General features: G+C 37.9%; 1 protein-coding gene across 36 annotated transcripts in view; it reads left to right on the top strand.

The window, feature by feature from the left end:
* The window catches only part of mical2a (microtubule associated monooxygenase, calponin and LIM domain containing 2a), a 60224-nt gene extending 38579 nt beyond the window's left edge, over positions 1-21645 (top strand). For 3 of the 36 annotated variants that reach the window (XM_026268433.1, XM_026268435.1, XM_026268434.1), the window contains 18 exons: positions 1609-1756; positions 3636-3835; positions 5429-5535; positions 5658-5726; positions 5810-5947; positions 6535-6648; positions 8603-8851; positions 9794-9901; positions 11868-11942; positions 12567-12695; positions 12788-12865; positions 13069-13161; positions 13641-13756; positions 13878-13947; positions 16965-17069; positions 17390-17570; positions 18943-19019; positions 19102-21645. In XM_026268433.1, coding sequence (XP_026124218.1) covers positions 1609-1756; positions 3636-3835; positions 5429-5535; positions 5658-5726; positions 5810-5947; positions 6535-6648; positions 8603-8851; positions 9794-9901; positions 11868-11942; positions 12567-12695; positions 12788-12865; positions 13069-13161; positions 13641-13756; positions 13878-13947; positions 16965-17069; positions 17390-17570; positions 18943-19019; positions 19102-19479 — 2435 coding nt within the window. In that variant the 3' untranslated portion in view covers positions 19480-21645. Of the gene's footprint in view, positions 1-1608; positions 1757-3635; positions 3836-5428; positions 5536-5657; positions 5727-5809; positions 5948-6534; positions 6649-8602; positions 8852-9793; positions 9902-11867; positions 11943-12566; positions 12696-12787; positions 12866-13068; positions 13162-13640; positions 13832-13877; positions 13948-14689; positions 15535-16964; positions 17070-17389; positions 17571-17698; positions 17987-18942; positions 19020-19101 lie in introns of those variants that run through there. The other 33 variants (XM_026268444.1, XR_003292487.1, XM_026268441.1 and 30 more) reach the window with 33 other exon arrangements.
* Positions 21646-21984: the final 339 nt, after the last annotated feature.

Genomic DNA, 21984 nt, shown 5'->3' with positions numbered 1-21984 from the left:
TCAAAGGCAACAGGGAAGTAACTCGAGTTAAGACGAGTGTTTACAGCATTCCTACCTTCTGCAGATAACAGACAGCTCCTGTTTTAGACACGCTCTCAAAACAGCAGAGCGAGCGCACTCCTCCCACGATCTGGCAGGTTCATGAGGGAGAGACCCAGAGTGAGATCTGTTATTACCAGAAGAGCCAAAGTGAGAAGATCACTAGTCTAAGTAAAGAGTAAGAACGCTCCAGACATGCTGCTCCAAGGAATCGATTAGTTCACTCAACAACTGGAACTTCATTATTTACTCATTCTCAAACCTGTATCTTAGTTTCGTGAAACTTAGAAGTCATCATTGTGAATGTTCATGCTTCTTATTTCCATACGATGAAACATAATGACAGTGATCTATAAAAACAACTTTTGTGAATTGTACACTATCTGCTTTTGTTAATAGAAAACAGCAGCATGAACATTTCTCTAAGTAACTTTATTTGTGTTCCAGAGAAGAAAAAAATACAGGTATTGAAGGACATGAAAGTCAGTAAACCATGACTCAATAGTTTTTTTGGTGAATTATCCTTTTAATGTAACGTCTTTTTTAATGTCTTTGCCTTAGAAAATTTCTATTAAATAGATACTAAAAAACTACTAAACACACTACTGATTTTTAAAAAATGTCTTGTATGCTTAAAAGTGCATTTATTTAACTGAAAATACAGTAAAAAATAGTGATACTGTGAAACTATTTAAAATGAATATTTTCTGTTTAAAATAATAAAAGGTCTTAAAAAATGTTCCGATTGTAATCATTCTGATATGCTGATTTAGCGCTCGATTATTATTGCTACTATATTTTTGTGGAACTCATAATACATTTTTTTTTTTTTATGATTATTTGATTAAAAATTTCAAAAACAAATAGTTGATACAAAAACTGATAATACTTGATAATAGTTAGAGATGTTTCATGAGAACCGAATAAGCATTGATGCTGAAAATTCAGATTTGCCATCAAAGGAATAAACTACATTAGAAACCTATTCAGATAGAAAACAATTATTTTAAATTTAAATAATATGTTGCAATATTACAGTTTTTATTGTATTTTTGGTCAAATAAATGTATTATGTTAAGCATAAGATACATCTTTCAAAATATATATATAAAATGATTCCAAACTTTTGACCAGTAGTGTACATCAGTTAGAAATGTGCTGTACGTGCACTTTTCTGCTGTACTTCCTCTTTCCTTGGCTAAATTAGCCCCTTAACAGGAAATAGAAAAAGAGGCAAAAACAGAAATATCACATATCTTTAAGTTCTGGTCATAACAATAAATCCTTGTGGCTTTACTGCACCGAAAAACAATTGTTAGCTGTTAGGTTGAAACAGTACTCTGAAACAAATAATAAAGAGTGTGTTGCGTCAGAGGAGCATTATGCCGCTGTGAGATTGATGAGGCAAGTTCAGACACCTGACACAGAGAATACGTCATCTTGACTTTCAGTCCAGATCAACCTTCTTTTTTTATAAAGCTAGTCTCAGGTTCTCAGATTTTTTTGGGTCGATCAGTTTTTAAATAGCATTTTCCTCAGCTTGTGTGTGTGTGTGTGTGTGTTTAACAGAGTCTGAGATCAGGCCGAGTCGGTTACTGACGTGGTGTCAGAAGCAGACGGAGGGCTACAGGGCTGTGGATGTGACTGACCTCACTTCCTGCTGGAGCAGTGGTCTGGCTCTCTGTGCTCTCATACATCGCTTCAGACCACAGCTCATGTAAGATAAGATTCTTTACAACATCTCTCTTCTGCAGAAACATCACCAGAACACTGTCTATCCCTTTATAAATGTGCATGTAATATTTATTACTACTATCGTGAACAGTAGGATCACTCAAAGTATTGAATTACTGACACTTAAATAGTACTGTGGTACAGTGTAGCTAGTGATACTGTATGATTATCATTATTCATGTACAGTACTATGGTACTCCATGGTACTTAATAGATTACTGTGGTATTACCATGGTGTATGTTTAAATATTGCCATGATACTTTGTGAAAAAAAACCCTGCTAAACAACAGTGTCTTTAGTACATGTTTTCTAGATTATCCAGAATTAGGTGTAAACATGGTATTACAATAGTGCCATGTCCCAAAATAAATGCACGGTAATGGTATTACCATGGTACAAAGTAAAACTATTACTATTCTACCTGCTTCCATGTTCAAAAAAATAACAAACATACATACAACATATAACAAACATAGCATTGGTAGAGTATTATCATTGTACAAAGTGATAAAAAACATGTAATTACTACCATGTGAAAAAAAAAAAACGGCATTGGTATTACCATCTGGAAAAAATTACCAAGGCAATTTCTCAACAACCATGGTATTACATCAGTACTATATCCAGAAAAAAATACATATATAAATTACATGGTAATACCAAGGTGCCATGTTTAAATAAACATGGTACATGCCTTAAAACATGGTTTTATCATATATCATATCATTTATCAAAAAAACAAAACATGAGACCATGTACAGAAACCCTTTTTTTCTTGTCTTGTACTGAAAAAAAAAACCTCATTAACATGGTATGAATAATATTGATAATGTGATAATTTAGCTCACTATAATTGTGATAAGATTTTTTGGTTGCACTTTATTTTACAGTATGTGTACTAACATGTACTTATAGTGTACCTACAGTGTATTTATCTAAGAAAGTTCTGGTAACACAAGGTAACTACATTGGGTAGGGTTAGGTTTAGGGGTAGGTTCAGGGTTACTACCTAGTTATTACATAGTTATTGTAACTACTATAATAAGTACATAGTATGTACATGAGGAACGGGACTGTAAAATAAAGTGCTACCGATTTTTTTACCAGTACATCTCTAGGTACTACATCCAATAATAAAATAAAAAATAGTAAAATAAAAATAATGTGCATGTATAAAACCCATGGTATTACCTTGATACCATATTCAGATAAAAAAATACTAAAACATCATGGTGTCCTGACCAAAAATTATTTTTTTAATACATGCTAATATCGTCGATTGTAAAGGATGGATCAGGCAGTCCCTAATAAAATAATAGTTTACATGACACTTTGATAATGTTCATATGATGAGTGAACCATTAGCAATTGAATTAAGTCATAAGCACGTTTAATAAATATTTGGTCTGCTTCCTGACATACCCACAAATCACGTTCTGTTTTGGCAACCATACCAGTCAACTCTCCTGTATGTTTATTAGCTTTTGCCTTCGCACGGTTAGTTACTGTGTGCTCCTAAACATAAGCAAGACATGTGAAAAGCACTTTGACCCCTTGAGAAATTGCTTTTTCCCTTCAAAAACAGATATCCTGCTACACAATACTTATTCTAAACAGCGTGGCTTTTAAACTTCAGCGTTCTTGGCTGAGAAAGTGTTTGAACAGCATAAACGTGCAGCATTTCACACACTTTATCAAGGGCCATTTTTCAAGTCTGTCATTTAAGATGGTTAAAAGTAGCTTAAAGAAAGCAGAGAAGTTTCACAGCTGCACATTGTCCTTTCTTTGCATGAATGTCAAGAGGGCAGCTTGTTTAATTCAGGTCCCATGCTCTCTGTTCTTATCACCTTGTTTCCTGTAGTGACTATGACTCTCTCAATGAGCAAGACTGTGCCAGAAACCTTCAGCTGGCATTTGATGTGGCGGAGAAGGAGTTTGGCATTAAGCCTTTCATCACAGGGAAAGAGCTGGCGGCAGGTCAGGAGCCGGACAAGACCAGCATGTGCAACTACCTCTCCAAGATCTACGAGCTCTTTCGGGGAACGCCTCTACCTCCCTCAGGTAAACTCTTCTTTACAACCCTATTAGGATCACTGGCTGTGTTTGGAGTGGTAAACTAGTATGCTACTTGTGCCCTATACTTCAGAATCAATTACACTAATGTTTAATATTGTGGGTCGGTAAGGTTTTTGTTATGTTTTTTTAAGAAGTCTCTTATGCGCACCAAGGCTGATTTTTTTTTTTTTTTAGTTTTTAGCAAAAATACAGTAAAACTGCAATATTGAGAAAAATTATTATAATTTAATAACCGTTGATACATTTTTGTCAGGACACTTTGATGAATGAAAAGTAATTTTTTTTTTTTTTTTACAATTTTGTAACATTATAAGTGGATTTACTGACGCTTTTGATTTGAATTCATCAATTTATGGCATCCTTGCTGAATAAAAGTATTAACAATAAATAATAATAATTAATTGGTAGTAAACATATATACAATAAGGTCTGCTTGACTTATTTGATTGGATTAAAAAATATATACAAATATAAAAAAAAAAAAAAATTTCTTCCAAGATGGATAAAACTTGCTTAATTAAATGTGCATAAATATCTAGCATACTAGTATTTGAACATTTCTCCTTGCCTTTTGATGAATTGAAAGTTCAAAAGAGCAGCAATTATTTGAAAGAGAGATCTTTTGTTAACATAAATTAGTGCTGTTAAATCGATTAATCGTGATTAAGTGCATTGAAAATAAAAGTTTGTTTACATATATTACCTGTATGCGTGTATATTTATATATACATATATGCACAGTACACACACATATATTATGTAAACGCAATCTTTAATTTTTGATGCGATTAATCACGATTAATCGATTTGACCGATCAATATATTTACTGTAACTTTCAATTTCCCTCATCAGTTTAATTTATGACATTACTAAATAAAAGAATTAAATTAAAACAAAAGATCTTACTGACTCCAAACCTGGAATAATAGTGTACTGTACATGATACAGTATACAGTATATAGACATATAGACATAGTCTCATAATTCACAGACATTATTGCAATAGAAATATCTTTTCAGCTCCTTCAGCTCTCAAAATGTACATGACATTGTTACATTTAGCCCATTAAAGGTGTTCAAAAATGAACCTTTTACACCGTCCAAAACCTATTACCTGCTTTGAGTGTGTCTTCCACCTACTTTGCATGAGGTGTGTCCATGAAGGAAACACACAATGCATTTATGGAAAACCCCTAAAGAGAAGCATTTTATCTGGCCTTTTGCACTTGAACATTAGTGTTACACAATTCCTTCTCTCACGCAGTCATGCCAGGAATGCATGTCTGTCTGAAACCAGGTTACCGCCCTGCAGATCTGCATATCACCACAGTGGAGGAGGCTATAAATATTCCACATAATATATTGTCTGGCCTCAGAGGCTTTAATACAGCAGAAGCATATCCATACCCCCACACCCCCGGACCGCGATTGTGCCCCTGCGAAGGCATTGTTCTTGAATATGCTGTAATATGAGGCTTTTATATTGTAAAGTGATGTGCATTTGTTTACCAAGAATATATGTTGCAGTAGTTTATTATCAAATGCCATGCAAATGTTTGTCATGTGGTTTATTGTAGATTCAAAGCGAGATGGTGATGCAAATAATGAAAAATATCCATCAGGTTCTTCCAGACCTGTTTACAAGTCATTGAGTTTGCTTCAGCCTCGTAAACGCATACCCAAGGTAGTATACAATGGGTTTGATTTATTGCGAGCACTTTCACAGTTTCTGTTTGGTGGACTTTCTTATTTTGTTGAAGTTTGGACATCAACTTCTAAAGCTAAATATGACTTATTTTTCCTTAGAATGACAAAAAGACTGAAGACAATGATGCCATATACAAGAGAAGACGGAAGATAAGTTACTTAGAAGAGGTCTGTATTATAGTGTATAATAACAAACTAGTAAAAGCATGTGATACTAGAACTGGTCTCTGATTGGTCCACTTCTCTTCCAGCCAATCAGATCCATCAATCAGAGTTTTCCTTCATCCAGTGAGGGGCGGGAACTGAAAGAAAACAAGGTCAAGTTTATGGCCACTCAGCTTCTAGCAAAATTTGAAGACAGCACTGCAAGCTGCTCTATTCGCAGACAGGTAAATGCTATTTTATCTGAACTCATGGCATCAGCTGAAGATTTACATTGAATTTTCTTAAAGAAATAGTTCATCTGGCAGTGAATATTCTGTCATTGTTTACTCTCTCTTATATCAACTCTATTTCCATTTTTTCTTCAGTGGAACACAAAAAGAGCTATTTTGCCAAATGTTCTTGCTGCTCTTTTCCGTATAATAAAAGTGAAGGCTGTAGAGCATCAAAAAACACTCTAAAAGCGCTCTTTATGTTTTGTGCGCAAAACTGTCTGAAGCCATACAATAGATTTTTTTAGCAGACTAAATCTCTGCTGGTGCTCTAAAGCATCTTTCACAAACATTGCAATTTTATATGTCATGATGTGTTGTACAAGGTTTGACATCAAGATATGGATCTTAATGGTATAAGGCATATTGGTTTCAAATTCTATAAAATATATTGACAAAATTAAGGGGTTATCATTTCTTTTACATTTTTGCTTTCTGAGTATTTCAGTTCTTAGTTAATCTCTTCTTTCTCCTTTCTTCCCTCTGTTCCTCTGACCCTGGCTTCCTTTTCTCTGAAACTGTTCCTGGTATAATGATTTCAGTCTGACTCTAATGATGAGAGGCCTCCAAGACCTCCATCGCTCGATATGACCGATAGCCCTCTCTTTAACATTATCAAGAAGAAAGTCCCACCACCCCCACCCCCTAAAAAACAGGTAGAACCTCCAAAGTCAGTTTACACCCACAAAAAAATACTTATAAAAATATATTTTATCACCTGGTATTAGCTGATAAGATTTTTAGTAATATCCATATTTTAAAACTCTACACTCTTAAGACTGTATAGTATTTTTTTATTGGCATCTGTGGTTCCATAAAGAACCTTTTGAAGTTTACCATTCAAAGTTCAAAAAAGTTTCTTTAGAATTTTTTTAATGTTCTTTAAAATAACCCTCGTTTCCTGAATGAGGGAACGGAGACATCATATTGGTGACTGACCAATTGAGAATCTTGCCAGAAAGGCGAATCCACTTTGAGTGTAACAAAATGAGCCAGTGGACACTGGCATGAGGAGTTTGCATCTGGCTGCCACACCTCGCAGTGCAGGAACAAGAGGCAGCAGGTGCACCGTATTCATTCATGTTTTCACTGAGGAGCCGAGCCGGTGACCCGGCAGCTCAGCAGTAGTACAGCAACTGTGGCGACGGGAAGTGATGTCTCTGTTTCCTCCTTTGGGGAACGAGGTTACACATGTAACAGACGTTCCCTTTCAGTCGGTTAATATTGACGTCACGTCGGTGACCGACGAATTGGGAATCCCTACCAACACGCTACAGGAGTTGCACCCATAGCATGAAGGGCAGAGGCCGCCTCCCCACAAGCTCTGTAAGGACTGCCAGTTAAACCTTACTGTTACTTACAGGCCCACGAGGGGAGACAAGGATCACCACCCAGAGTGGTAGCGGCCATAGGACCGGCAGAAAAATCATGCCTTCCATGATCTCGTGAGCTCCTCATTAACATCTGAGAAGAATGGCACCAGAGGGGGCCCTGAGAACCAGTGCAACCCCCACTGATGAACCGGGAGGTGGTGGAGGATCCACATGAGCCAGCCAGGGAAAGCATAGCCATCATCTCTGGGTCTGACTCGGGCAATGCCACTCTCATCCCCAGAGAGAGAGAGAGAGAGAGAGCTCACCCTCCGATACAGAGATCAACATTTGGTCAACAGGGGGAGCACCGAAGGATACGGGTGGTACACTCTGTCCTGCAGAGGGCCCGGCATGCACTACCGGCATCTCCACAGGCTGCAGAGTACTTGGGGGGTGAGTAACTTTCTTTGGAGAAGCCGTCACCATGATCCTAAAAATCACCTCTGACTCCACTGGAAGCTGCGATGCCCAGGGACGAATGCTGGATTGCGGCAGAGGCAGAGGGACTTTTATGCAACTCCCCAGACAGAAAACATGCACCATCCATGAAAGCTTCCTCAGCGTGCCTAATACCCAGACAAGTGAGGCAGCGATCTTGACTGTTCTGAGGCGCCAGGTAAGTAACACAATCCAGAATCACAGGGGTGATAGGACATCTTTAAAAAGACGTGATCACCCGTGTTGCTCTTTCAGAGATTGCTCTTTTAGTGCTGAAGCACGCAGGGGAGCTGGCCACCGCACACTTCCGGTGTGTCTCCTTGAAGGATGAGCTTTTTTCCCATGAGACAGTGACCACCGCTTCTGACTGCCGTAATGCCCACACTTGTTTTCAATCACTCGACGGAAGGGAGAGCAGTAGTGATGCACCACCGCTCGGCTCCAGATCGAAAAGATGAATGATTGCAGTGCATCTGCTGCCTCTTACACCTGTGCTGCGTGGTGTGGCAGCCAGATGCGACTCCGCATGCCAGTGTCCATTGGCTTGTTTGGTTACACTCTTAAGTCGATTGGTCTCTCTGCAGAGATTCACAATTTGTCAGTCACCAACGTGGCGTCTAAAGTGACTGAAAGGAAACCAAAAAAATGTCATCTGTGGCATTCCTTCAAAACCTCCATTAAATTTCACAGTGTGAATCTCTGACTCTCTGTAGATTCACTACAAAATTTTCCCAAGTTTGTGTATAATCAGTATGATAGCTCATATCCAGCGCTGCCCACATGTGCTGTGTGTTCACAGTTTCCATCCATCGCCTGTGTGCAACACTCTGAGGAGCCCTCGGCTCTTCTCTTCCCTTCGCTTCATTCTAGTCCTCTGAATCCACGGAGGAAACCACTTCAGCCGACTCACACACACACTCACACACAATCAGAGGCAGAGAACACAGCTGACTCAGACTCAGGAAATCCAGCCACCTGCCACTCAGCAGTGCTGGCCATGAGAGCAATGCTCCAGCGCCTCCAGAGGGTGGAAGAAGAGATTAGCCAGGTGAACCACCACCATCTTCCTTCGGTCTTGTATGTGTATTATAAGTAGGGCTCCTCAGTTGTCCTTCATAAACATGGGCATTAAAGATAGTATTTTGTCTTTATTATTTCTGCCAATATTTGGTAAAACTTGAAGTATTTTTCCCAGGATCAGTGTCAACCCTGTTATCATCATAAGAATATCTTATTAAAGTAACATACTGTTCACAATTACATTATTGTACCTTAAAATAGTGAATCTCCCTTTTTATCACTAGATTTTATTTGTTAGGAGACAGATCTTAAAATATCAACCCTGTTACCATGAGTTGTTTAGTCAAGAATTGGATCTTTAGGATATTCACTTGTCTAAAGGAATAATAACATCCCAACCTGTATTGAGTTTTTACTTTGCCTGAAATGGTGCAGTGCTATTTGTTATTACTTAAATGCATTATTCTTTAGACAGAATGTCTACAAGCTATAACAGAAAGGCATTTAATTTCTCTTTTCAAAATGCACCCATTTCATAGAATGTCCCATTTAATCCATTTACCAATTTTGACATTAAAACTATTTCATTCTGTTCTGCCTTCTTTCTGAAGACTGAGCTATGAATAGCTGTTCATATGATTTAAAGTCTTTTTAATAGAAAATATCTTTATAAAAAAAATCCATATGAGATCTTTAGCAAAAATACATACCTGATTTATGAAAAATAATGTTAATTATTGTTAGAGAATATGTATGTTTAGAGGCAATTTCAACCCATTTTAAATGTGAAAATAATCAAGTTAGCAGCATTAAAACGCATGACATTAATCACAATTCTATAGACAAGTAATAAATGTCAAACACATTAGTGGACAGGGATCTAACCACAGATCTTCCTATTCACCACAGGCTCAGTCTTTATTCTTTTCCACTTTTTTCTTGCTGTTTCCTTTCCACTGGCTTCACTCAGAGGAAGGCCCAGTCTCAAAAGGCCAGGGAGTTTCATAAAAAAAGCATAAAGGAGAAGGCTGTGCATTTGAGCTCTCTGTTCTCTGGCGAGGCCTGCTCTCCACCTCAGGTGACTATGTTACGGATTTCCTCACTCTGCTGCTGTTGCATGCCCTGCGGTTTTGGCCTGTGATCACTGAGTGACTGAGCATCATTTCATGCACCTGCAGTCTTTGCAGATATCATCGCATACTGAGTAATTAATTCCCTGAAACCCCGCTCACCCATGATTGGTTAATAATCTGTCTAGCAGAACAGATGTGGGTCAGCTGAGGACATACTGCAGTGCTTTTTTACTCGAAAAGAGTCAATAAAGTCAGCGAACATCATAACATATTACGAGGTATTTGGTTGTTCTTTGAAAAAATGGTTGGAATCAAGTTCTCTCTAAATACGGGGAAGGTTGGTGAAATTCACATGCTCTCTTAGTCTTATAAAGGGTTCTGGGCTGCTCAGATGTCCTGTAAGCGTTTAAATTGATCTCTCAGACTGGAAAAGCAGCTTCTTTGCTTTTTTACTGCATGCATAAGGAGAACCCATCAGTCCAGGTGTCCAGAGATGATTCAAACATCCTCATTCTCTGTGCATTTATTATATTTCCTAGCAGTACTTTGTGCTTCTGTGAGAAAATGCAGCGGGCAAAAAAAAAAATACACTAGTTAACTAGATAACAAAAAATAATATATCTGCAAAAACTGATGCTAGTTCTTCTCTCCGTATGTGTGGATTGCTCTCTCTGGCTTCATACTGTAACACGCATGTTCTGGGTTTTGTCATCCGTCATTAAATTGCGGGCCAGACACTCCTCCTTGTAATTTCTATGAACCGGTTGAGTATATTTAGCTTTTGAAAACATTCCAAAGAGGGAGTAACATATGTTGAACAGTCCTCTAGAGCCTTCAAACAACGGCTAAATCTGAATGAATAATTATAACATTTTCCACAAGGAACTTAAGTTACTTAAATAACATCATTTATGTTGCATGTTTCCACAAAGCAGTATATTTTTATATGTACACATAGGAAAGAAAAAAACACAAATGAGGTCTCTTTCATATCTCAGTTGTGTCAGGCAGAAATAAGAGCAAAAAGAGCAAGAATTAAAGGGATCGTTCAGTCGATTACTGTCATCATTTACCCTCATGTAGTTCCATAAGACCTGCGAGACTTCTTTGAAACAAAAATGAACATACAGTACTATATTTTGTATGAAACCTGAGAGATTTCTGTCCTTCCATTGAAATTTCATGCAACCAGAACTTTGTGATAAATGTTTGCGCTTCCTCAAGAACCAATGTGATTTGTTCTCATGTTTTAAGGAGGTGCTGTTGAGCATCCATGTACCATATTTGATGTGCTCTGTGTAAAAAACATTACAAATTGAATGGAATGGACTTTCCGTGGAGAGACAGAGAGTTTCAGAAGAGATCTCAACATCTCAAACTTTGCTTAAACCTAAGTCTGCAATTAAATTTCAATAAATCAAATACTCTAAGACCACATTTTCTGTAGCTATCCATGTTAATTTTACTGCTCATGTCTATTTTTGTGTTTGTTTTAACCATGGAATCTTTGGAGAAACATCAGAGATAACGTTCTTTATTTGTCGGTTAAACATAACTACAAGATTCTAAGAACTAAGGCCTCCTGAGATTTAAAAGAGCAACATTTGAGCAGTACATTTTCATTTGAGTAATGAGTGTCCTGCAATCCAATTTTCTCAGTTCTTAATGTTCACGCTATCTCTGTTCTGGACAGACTGACTCCTCTGCTGTCTGACCTTCTAATCCATCTCCACATTAACCCCACCACACCCAATCCCAGAATGCATTGCTGCTCCCTACAGTACGTCCTCCCATGTCCTCTCCTAATCTTGACTCCTGTCGTCTGACTGTGCCTGTCATTACTTACACATGCACTTCTTTCCATCTCTAATACCACTTAACACTCCTAATACTTCTTGCCCATTTAACAGCCTCTAATGAATCATCATCAATTCATGTCCTCCTCATGCTCTTTCCTCTGCTTCTAATAAGACGGATATACCTCAGACTGGGCAGCTAGACATGCAGCTTTGTGAAGAGAAGAGAGAATCAGTGAAAAGCTCAAAGGTGCTTCTTTCTGAGACATTTACAAATATGATATAGATTTCATTAGTGCCTGTTCACTTTTTCAGCAGCACTGTTACAGAGGTATTTCTACTGTACCATTCATTTTCCAATAAGGATTTTAAAGTTATAAGTTATAAGCCATGAACCAAGCCAACCAGCTACAATGTGAATCATCGCAAACTTTTATTTGAAGCAAGAAAATCTGTTAAAATTAGCAAGATCGACTCCACAGAGCTCTTTCGGTGCGATTTGCTCACCACAGCTCTCTGATTGGTGGGATTTTCTGTACAGAATCATGGGTAATGTAGTTTTTCATCATGAATTCCACTGATAAACTATTGAAATAATGCGAACAAATGGCTTGTCAGATGTACTGTCAATTAGCAACCTCAGAGTTCACAAATGGTTTTGCACTTGATTAGCATTACACAGAAAAAATTAAGCAATGTATGATTTAAATTCAGTCAAATTAGATCCTTGGTACATCTTCTCTAAAGAAAACCAACATTTTAAAAGCTCAGATAAAAGAATCTGTTGAAAACCTTGAAGGTCTTTTTCAACCCATACATTTTGGTATAATCCAACTTGCTCCAATCTCTCTCTTCATGACTTGTGTTCATGCAGCCTCACTCTTCATCTCTCCATTTTCCTCATTCCATCCCACTGACCACCCCTTCAGGTCCTCTCCCACAATGCACTGCTGCTTCCTGTCCTCCACTCATTTCATCCTATCCCTCTCTGCTGTTACAGCAGGTAAGGGCACGTGCGGATTTTACACTCTCTCAAAGTCTGCTAAATCTAATTCTTACTTTTTCTCCTCTTCAATTGGCATCCATTTGATTAAGGTGTCTAAAACCAAACCATTAGATGCGAAGCACTTTATAAAGGAGATACAGGGAGATACAGTGAGTTCTTCCCATCTGGTGAGTGTTCTCTCGTCGCTCAGCTAAGTTAGGAAATATAATTACAGTGGAAAGGGATTTAGCGTAAGTGTTTTGACATCTGGCATGCTGGAGGTCAGCGGCTTAGTCAATCTTCTAAATAATTGTAGGTTATAGTTATCATTACTCTATGCTCAGAGTGCGGCTTTATGACATACTGAATGGGATTTAATTTGTGGTTACAGTTAAGCAGTCGCAGAACGTCTCATTTTAGGCATCAGAGCGAAACCCAGATCCCCCAGTCAGAGGAAAACAGAAACTTTAACGTACCTGATAAGGTATCAGGGCACCATCTAAACTTGTTGTTTTGCATTATCTGTGACTTAACATATATGGAAAGTGAAACCAACATGTTTGCATGTCATATAGACAGTGTTTCTGTTATGTCGAGGTATGAAAAAAATATATTTTTTCACTGTGAAGTGTTAAAATAGGCAGTTTACGATACTTGATGGTGTAAAGAAGTTGTTCCACACATAAGAGCATTCTAAAAAATGAATTAATCTTAACCACCAAGTGTGTTTGTGGATATAGGGTATTTTCTTAGAGTGCCTCAATCAGTGACTGAAACCTTTGTGTGATTCTGAATTCACACCGAAAAGTTTCAGTGTAAAGCCCAAAACCAGTTAGAAAAAATTACATGGCAATACTGGAGCAATCAGATTTAAATTAAAATTTATGTTATTTTATGTAACATACAGTATAATCAAAATCTTTATTTATCTGTTGTCTAATCTGTCTCTCCATCTCTGCTCTGACCAGTTCTTCCACTATCCATCCTCATCAGTCTAACTCCATAACATTTCACCCCATCCCAAAATGCACTGCTCCACTCCATCTTTCCTTTCCATTCTGCTCTGCTTCTTCATTACGGTACACATGTGGTTTTAACTTGAACACTCTTCCTGTGCATGGCCTTAGTTCTAATCCCTTTCAGAGCCATTTCTTGTTAACATACAGTATCACTATCACTCTGCCCATGTCTCTTTTAAAGCAGTAAATTAAAGCCAGAAATACTTCATTGCATAAACGTGCAAGAAGAAGCAATGTGTAACTCAGAAATGGTGAGTGTTTGGCTAGATAATTGTTTGATTCATTGATTGAAAGTGAAATATGCACCCACTAATGAAGCTGCTTTTTGTTTGTTAATCACCCTCATGTTGTTCCAAACCTGTGTACCGCTCTTTCTTCCATAGAAGAAATATCTCGCTTGTTTCATAGTTGAATGCTACAGGGCTAGTTTGAATATGTGGATGTGAAAATGAGATTTGAGAGTTTCAGTGACTTCTGATGTGGTCTGTAACTCAGACAAAGCTATCATATCAGCTTCAAAACACTTTAATACACCCAAAAATAATTGGTTTAAGAATTACCTCAAAACAATATTCGCTTGCTAGGAAATGTTACAAATAATTACAAAGAAACAGCAAGTAATATATTGAATAAACATAACATTTTGGAATTTAAAATAGTATTTTTTAATATCTGTTTTATTCATATATATGTATATTTAGATTTATGAATAAAACAGATTACAAATAAATACTATTTTAAATTCCAAAATTTATATATATATATATATATATATATATATATATATATATATATATTACAGTGTATGGTGCAAGTTAAATAGCAAAAAAAAAAAAAAAAATGCTCCTTTTGAGTCCAATGGAAAAAGAAGTTATACAGGTTTGGAGGAATATGGAGATAATACATTTACATTTTTGGATAAGCATTTCATTTAACTTAACCAAAGATGATTATAACATTTGCTGCCATAAATTCTCAAATCTACATTTTCAGTCTGCCACCAGCAGTAGCACAACATCCTTTACTGTAAGAAAACAAACAGATATTCCTCAGTCAGATGGAGACTCATATGCTCCCAAACAGGTATATGAGCATATCTGTGGAATGACTCTTATCCACAATCTCCCAGGACTCGCATGAGTCAAAGTCTTACTGGAATGAGTCTTCTGTGATATTGCTGGCATGTTGTAGGCAGGACTTGAGAGCACTGATCAGGGAGGCGGCTTTCTTTGATGGACTGTCTCTCTTCACATGGTTGGTTTTCTAATGAGAACGTGCCAGTCTCTCTCTCTCTCTCTCTCTCTCTCACACACACACACACACACACACACTTGGCTGTAAGCATCCGTACATTCCAGCTGACCACAAGGAAAAAGAGCATTTAAAAGTCCTCTCTTCCATTGCCAGATGCCTAACCTGAAACTCTAGCTCCACCCACTGAACAGTTAAAAGTGAATGGATCATTACATAACCATCTCAACATAGGAGTTTTTCAAATTTTACTTGATGCCTTGAGAAGTATCTCCAGAATTAATCTCATTGTGAGCTAAAACCCTCATTGTGAGCAAAAAAAAAGAGCCTAGTGAAGATGGCTATTCTATAACCGTGACCCAAGCATACATGAAAAATATGTGACTCTTGCTACAATTCAGCAAAAGCATACCTGTTAAGGCATTTCAGCACAGTGTCCAGATTAAATTAACTTTAGAGGCACTAAAAGACCAACAGACTGTATTCCTTTTCATACAAATTATGATTACAGGGGCAGATTATTGATTAACACAATAATATTTTATACCTTTGGTATACTTTATATATATATTAACATTGCATGATTTATTATTATTAACATTTTGACTTAAAGCTGCGGTAGGGAACTTTTGACGCTCTAGCGGTTAATAAACAGAACTGCTTGCGTCTTGCGGAAGAACATCGTAGCCGGATCTACTTCTCTCTGTTTATGTCTATGAAGAATCACAAAGGTACTGGGTTACTCCGCCGCGGTACCCACGAAGCAATCTAAAATAGTCCGAATATAAACACTTATTATAGGTGCACCCTAGTGATTCAGGACAAGCTAAAAACACGGTTTGGAAAATGGATTCAGGGTGTACTCGCTTATTATATACATTTTTCTACATATTGAAAACAAACAAAGTTACGGACCGCAGCTCTGATTGGTTGTTTTTTACCGGGAGCGCATGACTTTCTGCAAATGGCAATAGGACGACTGGGAGGAGCCAGAGGAGCTTGATTTTATCACAGATTATCTGTCTCATATTCTACTGTCAGGACATAATGACAGGTTTAACAAATATGTAAAAAATATATTTTTACAAAAGTTCCCTACAGCACCTTTAAGCAGCACATAAGCAGCTCCATTTATGTGGATTTTCTGACATACAGTTGTAAACTTGCTTGGAAGCACACCTAATACAGCATTGCATATACCATGCAGAGAGCTCAGGTACGAGTCCTGTCGAACATAAGTCACGACACTCAACAAAAGAGCAGAAAACCACACTGAAGGAAGCCAAAGCAGCATGGTTGCTTCAGAAAATGCGTTTCTTCAAGACTGCTGTTTACTGAACTTGCATCTGCAATGGAAAAAATAAGTGTTATAGTGCCTCTGGTGGACATGTCTCCTGGACAGTGTAGCAAAAGCACCTGAAGCTACTTGTTTCAGGTTTGGTAGAAATGTAACCAGAGTTATACTGTATATTTCTAATGATTTACGTGAACGCATGCCATCTAAGTCAGCACATATCACTCTCCACAGAAAACACAACATAATTATGTCAGTATAGTCTGATGTTAGCATGTTGCGAAGCTAACAACATGAAAAACAAGCAGTCAAATACACATCACATAATTATTGTGCTATAACATATTACAATTAATTTTTAAACAATACTTTACCATGTTTTAATAAAGTACTGTGTACATGTTTAAAGCTTTTCAGAATTGCAATTTTTGTAAAGAGTGCAGTGCTACCTTAAATTTTCCCTAAAACAGGGAGGGGTGTTTGATACATCTTGCCTGTCTTACACCAAGTTGCTGTGATGCTTATGTATGCAGCTCAGTGAGTTACAGAATAGAGTAATGCAGTCTGGTTCAAAGGAATCTATCGAATCAGACAAACTCGCTGTTTGACAGAAAGGTTTTCTGAATTCTTTTCTCACAGATTTTCTATGTCTTGTATTGCTTTATCCTTCTGTTTCATTCTCTTTTCTCCACTTTCTGTCCCTGCTCTCCCATTGGCTGGTAGCGCACAGTAGGCAAAGTGTCTCTGATAGCGGGTGCTAGAGCTAACTCTCTGGTTACCCTCGATGAAAATGATCATATGCCCCAGGCAAGCAGCTCTGACAGTCCGGTAAGCCACAGATCAGATGGTCAAATGTTTTTAATCTGAAAACAAATATGATTTAATCTAGGAATTTGATGAACTCATCCTGTGTAGCTTAGTGCATTTCATGTTAGCATGTGCTTCTGAAATTACTTCTGATTCACTTATAACATTGAAAAGTCAAATCAAGTGCACTGTATTGTGGGATACAGTACCCTTTAATGTGTGACTATATACTGCATCATTTTTGCAATTGCAGTAGGTCTTAATGATATTGCAGCAGGTTTCAGCATGCTAGACACAATCTTGACCAGTTTTCTTTTTTTTTTCCTCTTTTTCTTCTCCAGCCTTCCTTAAAAAGAGAGTTTCCTCAGAGTCTGGGTGATGTGTGTCACGTGTGCAAGAAGCGGGTGTTTGTAGTGGAGAGGCTCAGCGCAGAGGGATTCCACTTCCACAGGGAATGCTTCCGCTGTCATACCTGCAGAGCTCCACTGCGCCAGGGAGGGCATTCCTTCGATTCAGAGGAAGGTACTGGAAAAAGTGCTTTCTCACTGTTTCTCATTTAACAGTTCACCCTAAAGCGAGTGTTAAATCATTTACTCACCCTCACATTGCTCTAAACCGGTGCTGATTCATTTTCTGCCTTGTTTCTATAGGGACTGGAGCTGTCAAACTCTAAAAATGACAAAAAACTAAAAATCTAAATAAATGTATTCCTACAGGTACACCTATGACTATGTAAAAGTACTCCCTAAGACTATATCGAAGTGTTCTTAACCCGTTTGATAACTTTGTATGACAAACAGACCAAAATAAATGGTAAATGGTAAATGGACTGCATTTATATAGCGCTTTCAACAGACCACATGGCCATCCAAAGCGCTTTACAATTTGCCTCACATTCACCCATTCACACACACATTCACACACCAACGGCGGTGTCTGCCATACAAGGCGCCATCCAGCTCGTCGGGAGCAGCTGGGGTTAGGTGTCTTGCTCAAGGACACCTCGACACTTGGTCAGGTGGAGCCGGGGATTGAACCACCAACCTTCCGGTTTGTAGACAACCTACATGAACCACTGAGCCACTGCCGCCCCAGGCAGAAATAAGCAGTTTTTCATTGAAAATCTTTTACATTTTTGTGTAAACTACTGTATTCCATTAAAGGGATAGTTCACCAAATATGAAATTCTGTCACTAACTACCCACCCTCATGTTTGGGGGGGGTTATTCTCAGAGCTTCATAAAATTAAGGTTGAACCCCTTATGTCACATGGACTATTTGAACAATGTCCTTACTACCTTTCTGGGCCTTGAACGTGTCAGTTTCATTGCTGTGTTCTCAGGGTTAGAAAGCTCTGATTTCATCAAAAATATCTTAATTTGTGTTCTAAAGATGAACGAAGGTCTTACAGGTATGGAGCGAAATGAGGGCGAGCAATTATTAACAGAATTAGAATTTTTGTGTGAACTGTCCCTTTAAATTCCAGGCTATTTTTTTGCATTGCAAAAAGAGGTCAGCTTTTTGTGATAGCTACCCAAGCAATCACAAGGAGAATCATACCAAGTTTTTAAATTTTCATTATGCATCAAATAGAATCATACTGTATACACATAAGATTGCGGTTTGAAAGATGCAGGCATTGTTTCTAAATGTCCGAAGTCAAGATGAGGTGTCAGTTTAATAAACGCAGCTCACACTTTCAAGTCATTTTCAAACAAAGCAGCTTTCTCTTGGTTAAGATACAAGATATAATCTGCATGGAGAACTTTTCCGTCCTCAAGCCAAACTCCAGACTGCTTGGATTCCTACTGAAATAACTTCACCCACAGTATTTCACAGAGGAACAGTAAATGTGACCACACCTTTATGCTAATGGATTCTTTTTCTCCTGTAGGAAAGTTGTACTGCAAACTCCACTTTGCTCAACGGAAACCCTTAGTCAAGAATGGAGGGACACCGATTCTACACACGGTAAAAAAACTGCTTCATCCCTTTTTTTTAAGAATTGTCTTAAAAGCTTAAAAGCATGCCCATCTTAATATTGATTCTTCAGACGTGTAATGAGGAATCCCACGACGGCTCCAGCTGGAGTCCAGAGGGACGTGAGCATCCTCTCCAGGACGAGTCTCCAGGTATCCTGTCCTCCCTGAAGAGAAGCCTGCGCTGGCCGCTGCACGTGAGCCAGACTGTGTGTGCTGTGCCTCGCCGTGTGTTTAACTGGCTGCATGGTAAAGTGTGGGCCACAGGAGTCCACCTGCGGGATAATGTCGAGGATTACACCTTCCTGTATGAACTGCTCAGTGTGAGTCTGCCTCTGCTCGCCGTTCTCCATGAACAGCTGGTCCAGATGTACGCAGAGGCCGAGCCGCTCAATCTACAGCCTCTACAGCACTGGCTGGAAGAGCACATGGGCCACTGGGTCTTAGTGTGAGAGAAACATCGCCAGGACCCTTTAAAAGGGTTCATATCTGAAATGTCCTGGTTTGGATTGCGCACAAATTACCAAAGCCTTTCTCAATTACGAAGGTTTGCGTAAAGAGAAAAAAAGTGTCAAACACGGAGTGAACTTTAAGCACTTTAATGAGTGATCTGCCTTCATATGCACGATTAAGAGTGATGTTCTGATTTTAGTTATTAATGAAAGTTTTTTATTCAGACTGCAAGTTTACAAAACCTGACCGATCAAGCTGCAAACATGCCTCGTCATGAACATGGAAGTCACATTCTTCTCACATGTTTACATATCTTATGAAAAACATACAGCATGGCTGTTAAAAGGAATGTTTTCCTGGCTCAACGCAAGATAATCTATTGACAGCATCTGTGAAAATGTTGCCGACTATCACCGAAAATAACAGCATCTTATCCTTCATACCGTTAAAACAAACAAGAATGACAATGGAAGTCTGTGGGACAAGACATTCCAGAGGATTTAAAGCGGAAATGTGCATCTTAAATTTCTATCAAAGCGTCTGTAGTAATTTATCAAAACATAGGGTGTGTTATCTGAGCTGAGCATTTTTTTGTGGTGTAACACACTAGTGACTTGTCTATATTAACTCAATGTGTTGTCTTTTGTGGCTGGACTTTCAAAACAGTGTGAGCATTTTAGGACTTTAACATTTAATCCTGTGTTTTATCTTGTCCTGTATACTTCCATTGAAACTGCATTGCTGTTGAAGTGATTTTTTTTTCAGTTATTTCCTGTTAACAGATGCTGTCCATAGAGTTCATCTTAAAGTTTAACTTTAAGCCATAAAGACTACGTTCTTACATGTGTGCTGTATATGTAACTAGGGATGCATAGATTTGGACTTTTTAGCGGATATCAGTTATTATATTTTCAGCCAATAGATGACAACAATAGGTGCAACAACAGAAAACATCCTTAAAAAAATTGATGTGAACTATTGGAATAAAGAAATGATACAACAAAGAATAAAAATAAACTATACATTTAAAAAAAAAATCGTACAGGCTCTTATTAAGATTCAGAGATAACATCAAAAAGTCACATTTACAGGCTAATATTAATACAGATATGTCATGCACCGCTCTATGTAACAAAATACCGAATATGTACGCAAAGCATAAGCAGACAGTTCCAAATGCACATTAATTTCATCTCCTGTAGTCTCAATCATACACCAGTTTTGCATCACACTTACGAATCGCGACAGAAACACTACTTTGTCAGTTCTTTAAACGTCCTCTCATTTGATTCACTGGACTATTACTGCGGTTTCTTCTGATGTCATTTGCTACCTACGATGTGCTGTCTGAGGGCAGGGCAATACTGTACTTATAGATTTTACAGTATCGCATGTAAGTGCAATTAAAGTGCACATTTTTTCCCCAGTCAGAACTTACTGAGAAGTATTAATAATATGAAACACACTTTATGTTGACACTGGAAGGCGATGCTAGTTTGGGATGTGTTAATTAGTATGAATGTTGATTGCAGATCACCAAATTCAAATGACATGCATGAAAATAAAGCACGGATCATTAAATCTGTTAAATCCATGTTTGTGCATTAGCAGCTCATTTTGAAACACTGTTTACAAGCTGCATTTTGATTCACTTCTCATGTACGTTTCTCATTTTTTATTCACTTGTAGTCCTTTTCGACCTCTCCACTGCGTCTGCTCCTGACTTGCTGTGAGCAACGCTGATCCAAAGGTGATCGTGTGCAAGGTCACGCTTACAGCATCTTTGACCTGTTTTACAGCTGTGGACATGCACGCTGCATGACACTAACCGCCTGCCTCTGTTTCTCTCATCTGCACGTCACGTCCGACATGTTTCTCTTCTCTGTCTTTCTTCAAGGCTTGTTAATTACTTGCTCATGCAGCCTCTGTCTTTTCTTCATTTCTTTCTGTTTCAGAGTTGGCTTACATTTCAGAAACCTTCAGGCAGGCGCCCGTGTGCCTCTATGAAAGCAGGTCGTTAGGCCTTTAGTTAAAGTAGCACCTTTTATCTGACATGTTGTAAAACTGTTTGAAGTTGTTTGCTGTGTATTTTCAATTTGAAAGTTGTTGTTGCCTTATTTATATTAAGCCATACTCTTGCAATAAAAGAAAAATCAAAGCCTTGTCATTTTTACCTATTTTTACATGCACATCTTGTCATTGTCTGTTACATACAGTACATGCATATGATATCTTGAAACACATTTAAATTAGAAATATTCATATAAGCGGTTGATCATTATGGGTATTTCCTTCACTTAAATTCCACCTACTGTTTTAAGTCGCAAATATAAGGTTAATTACCTCTTTCTTTTTTTTTTTTTTTTACTTTTGTATAAGAGTAATCAAACTTGTGGTATTAGGTTATCACCCATACAGTTTGAGATGGACAATATTATAAATCTATTATCTGTGAGTTTTCATTTTTATGATCTCTAATAGCCTTATTATCAAAGCCACAATTT

Source organism: Carassius auratus, chromosome 7, assembly GCF_003368295.1.
Source record: "Carassius auratus strain Wakin chromosome 7, ASM336829v1, whole genome shotgun sequence".
Lineage (NCBI taxonomy): Eukaryota > Metazoa > Chordata > Actinopteri > Cypriniformes > Cyprinidae > Carassius > Carassius auratus.
The sequence above is the reverse complement of the archived record's forward strand: the minus strand, read 5'-3'. Positions and strand labels throughout refer to the sequence as shown.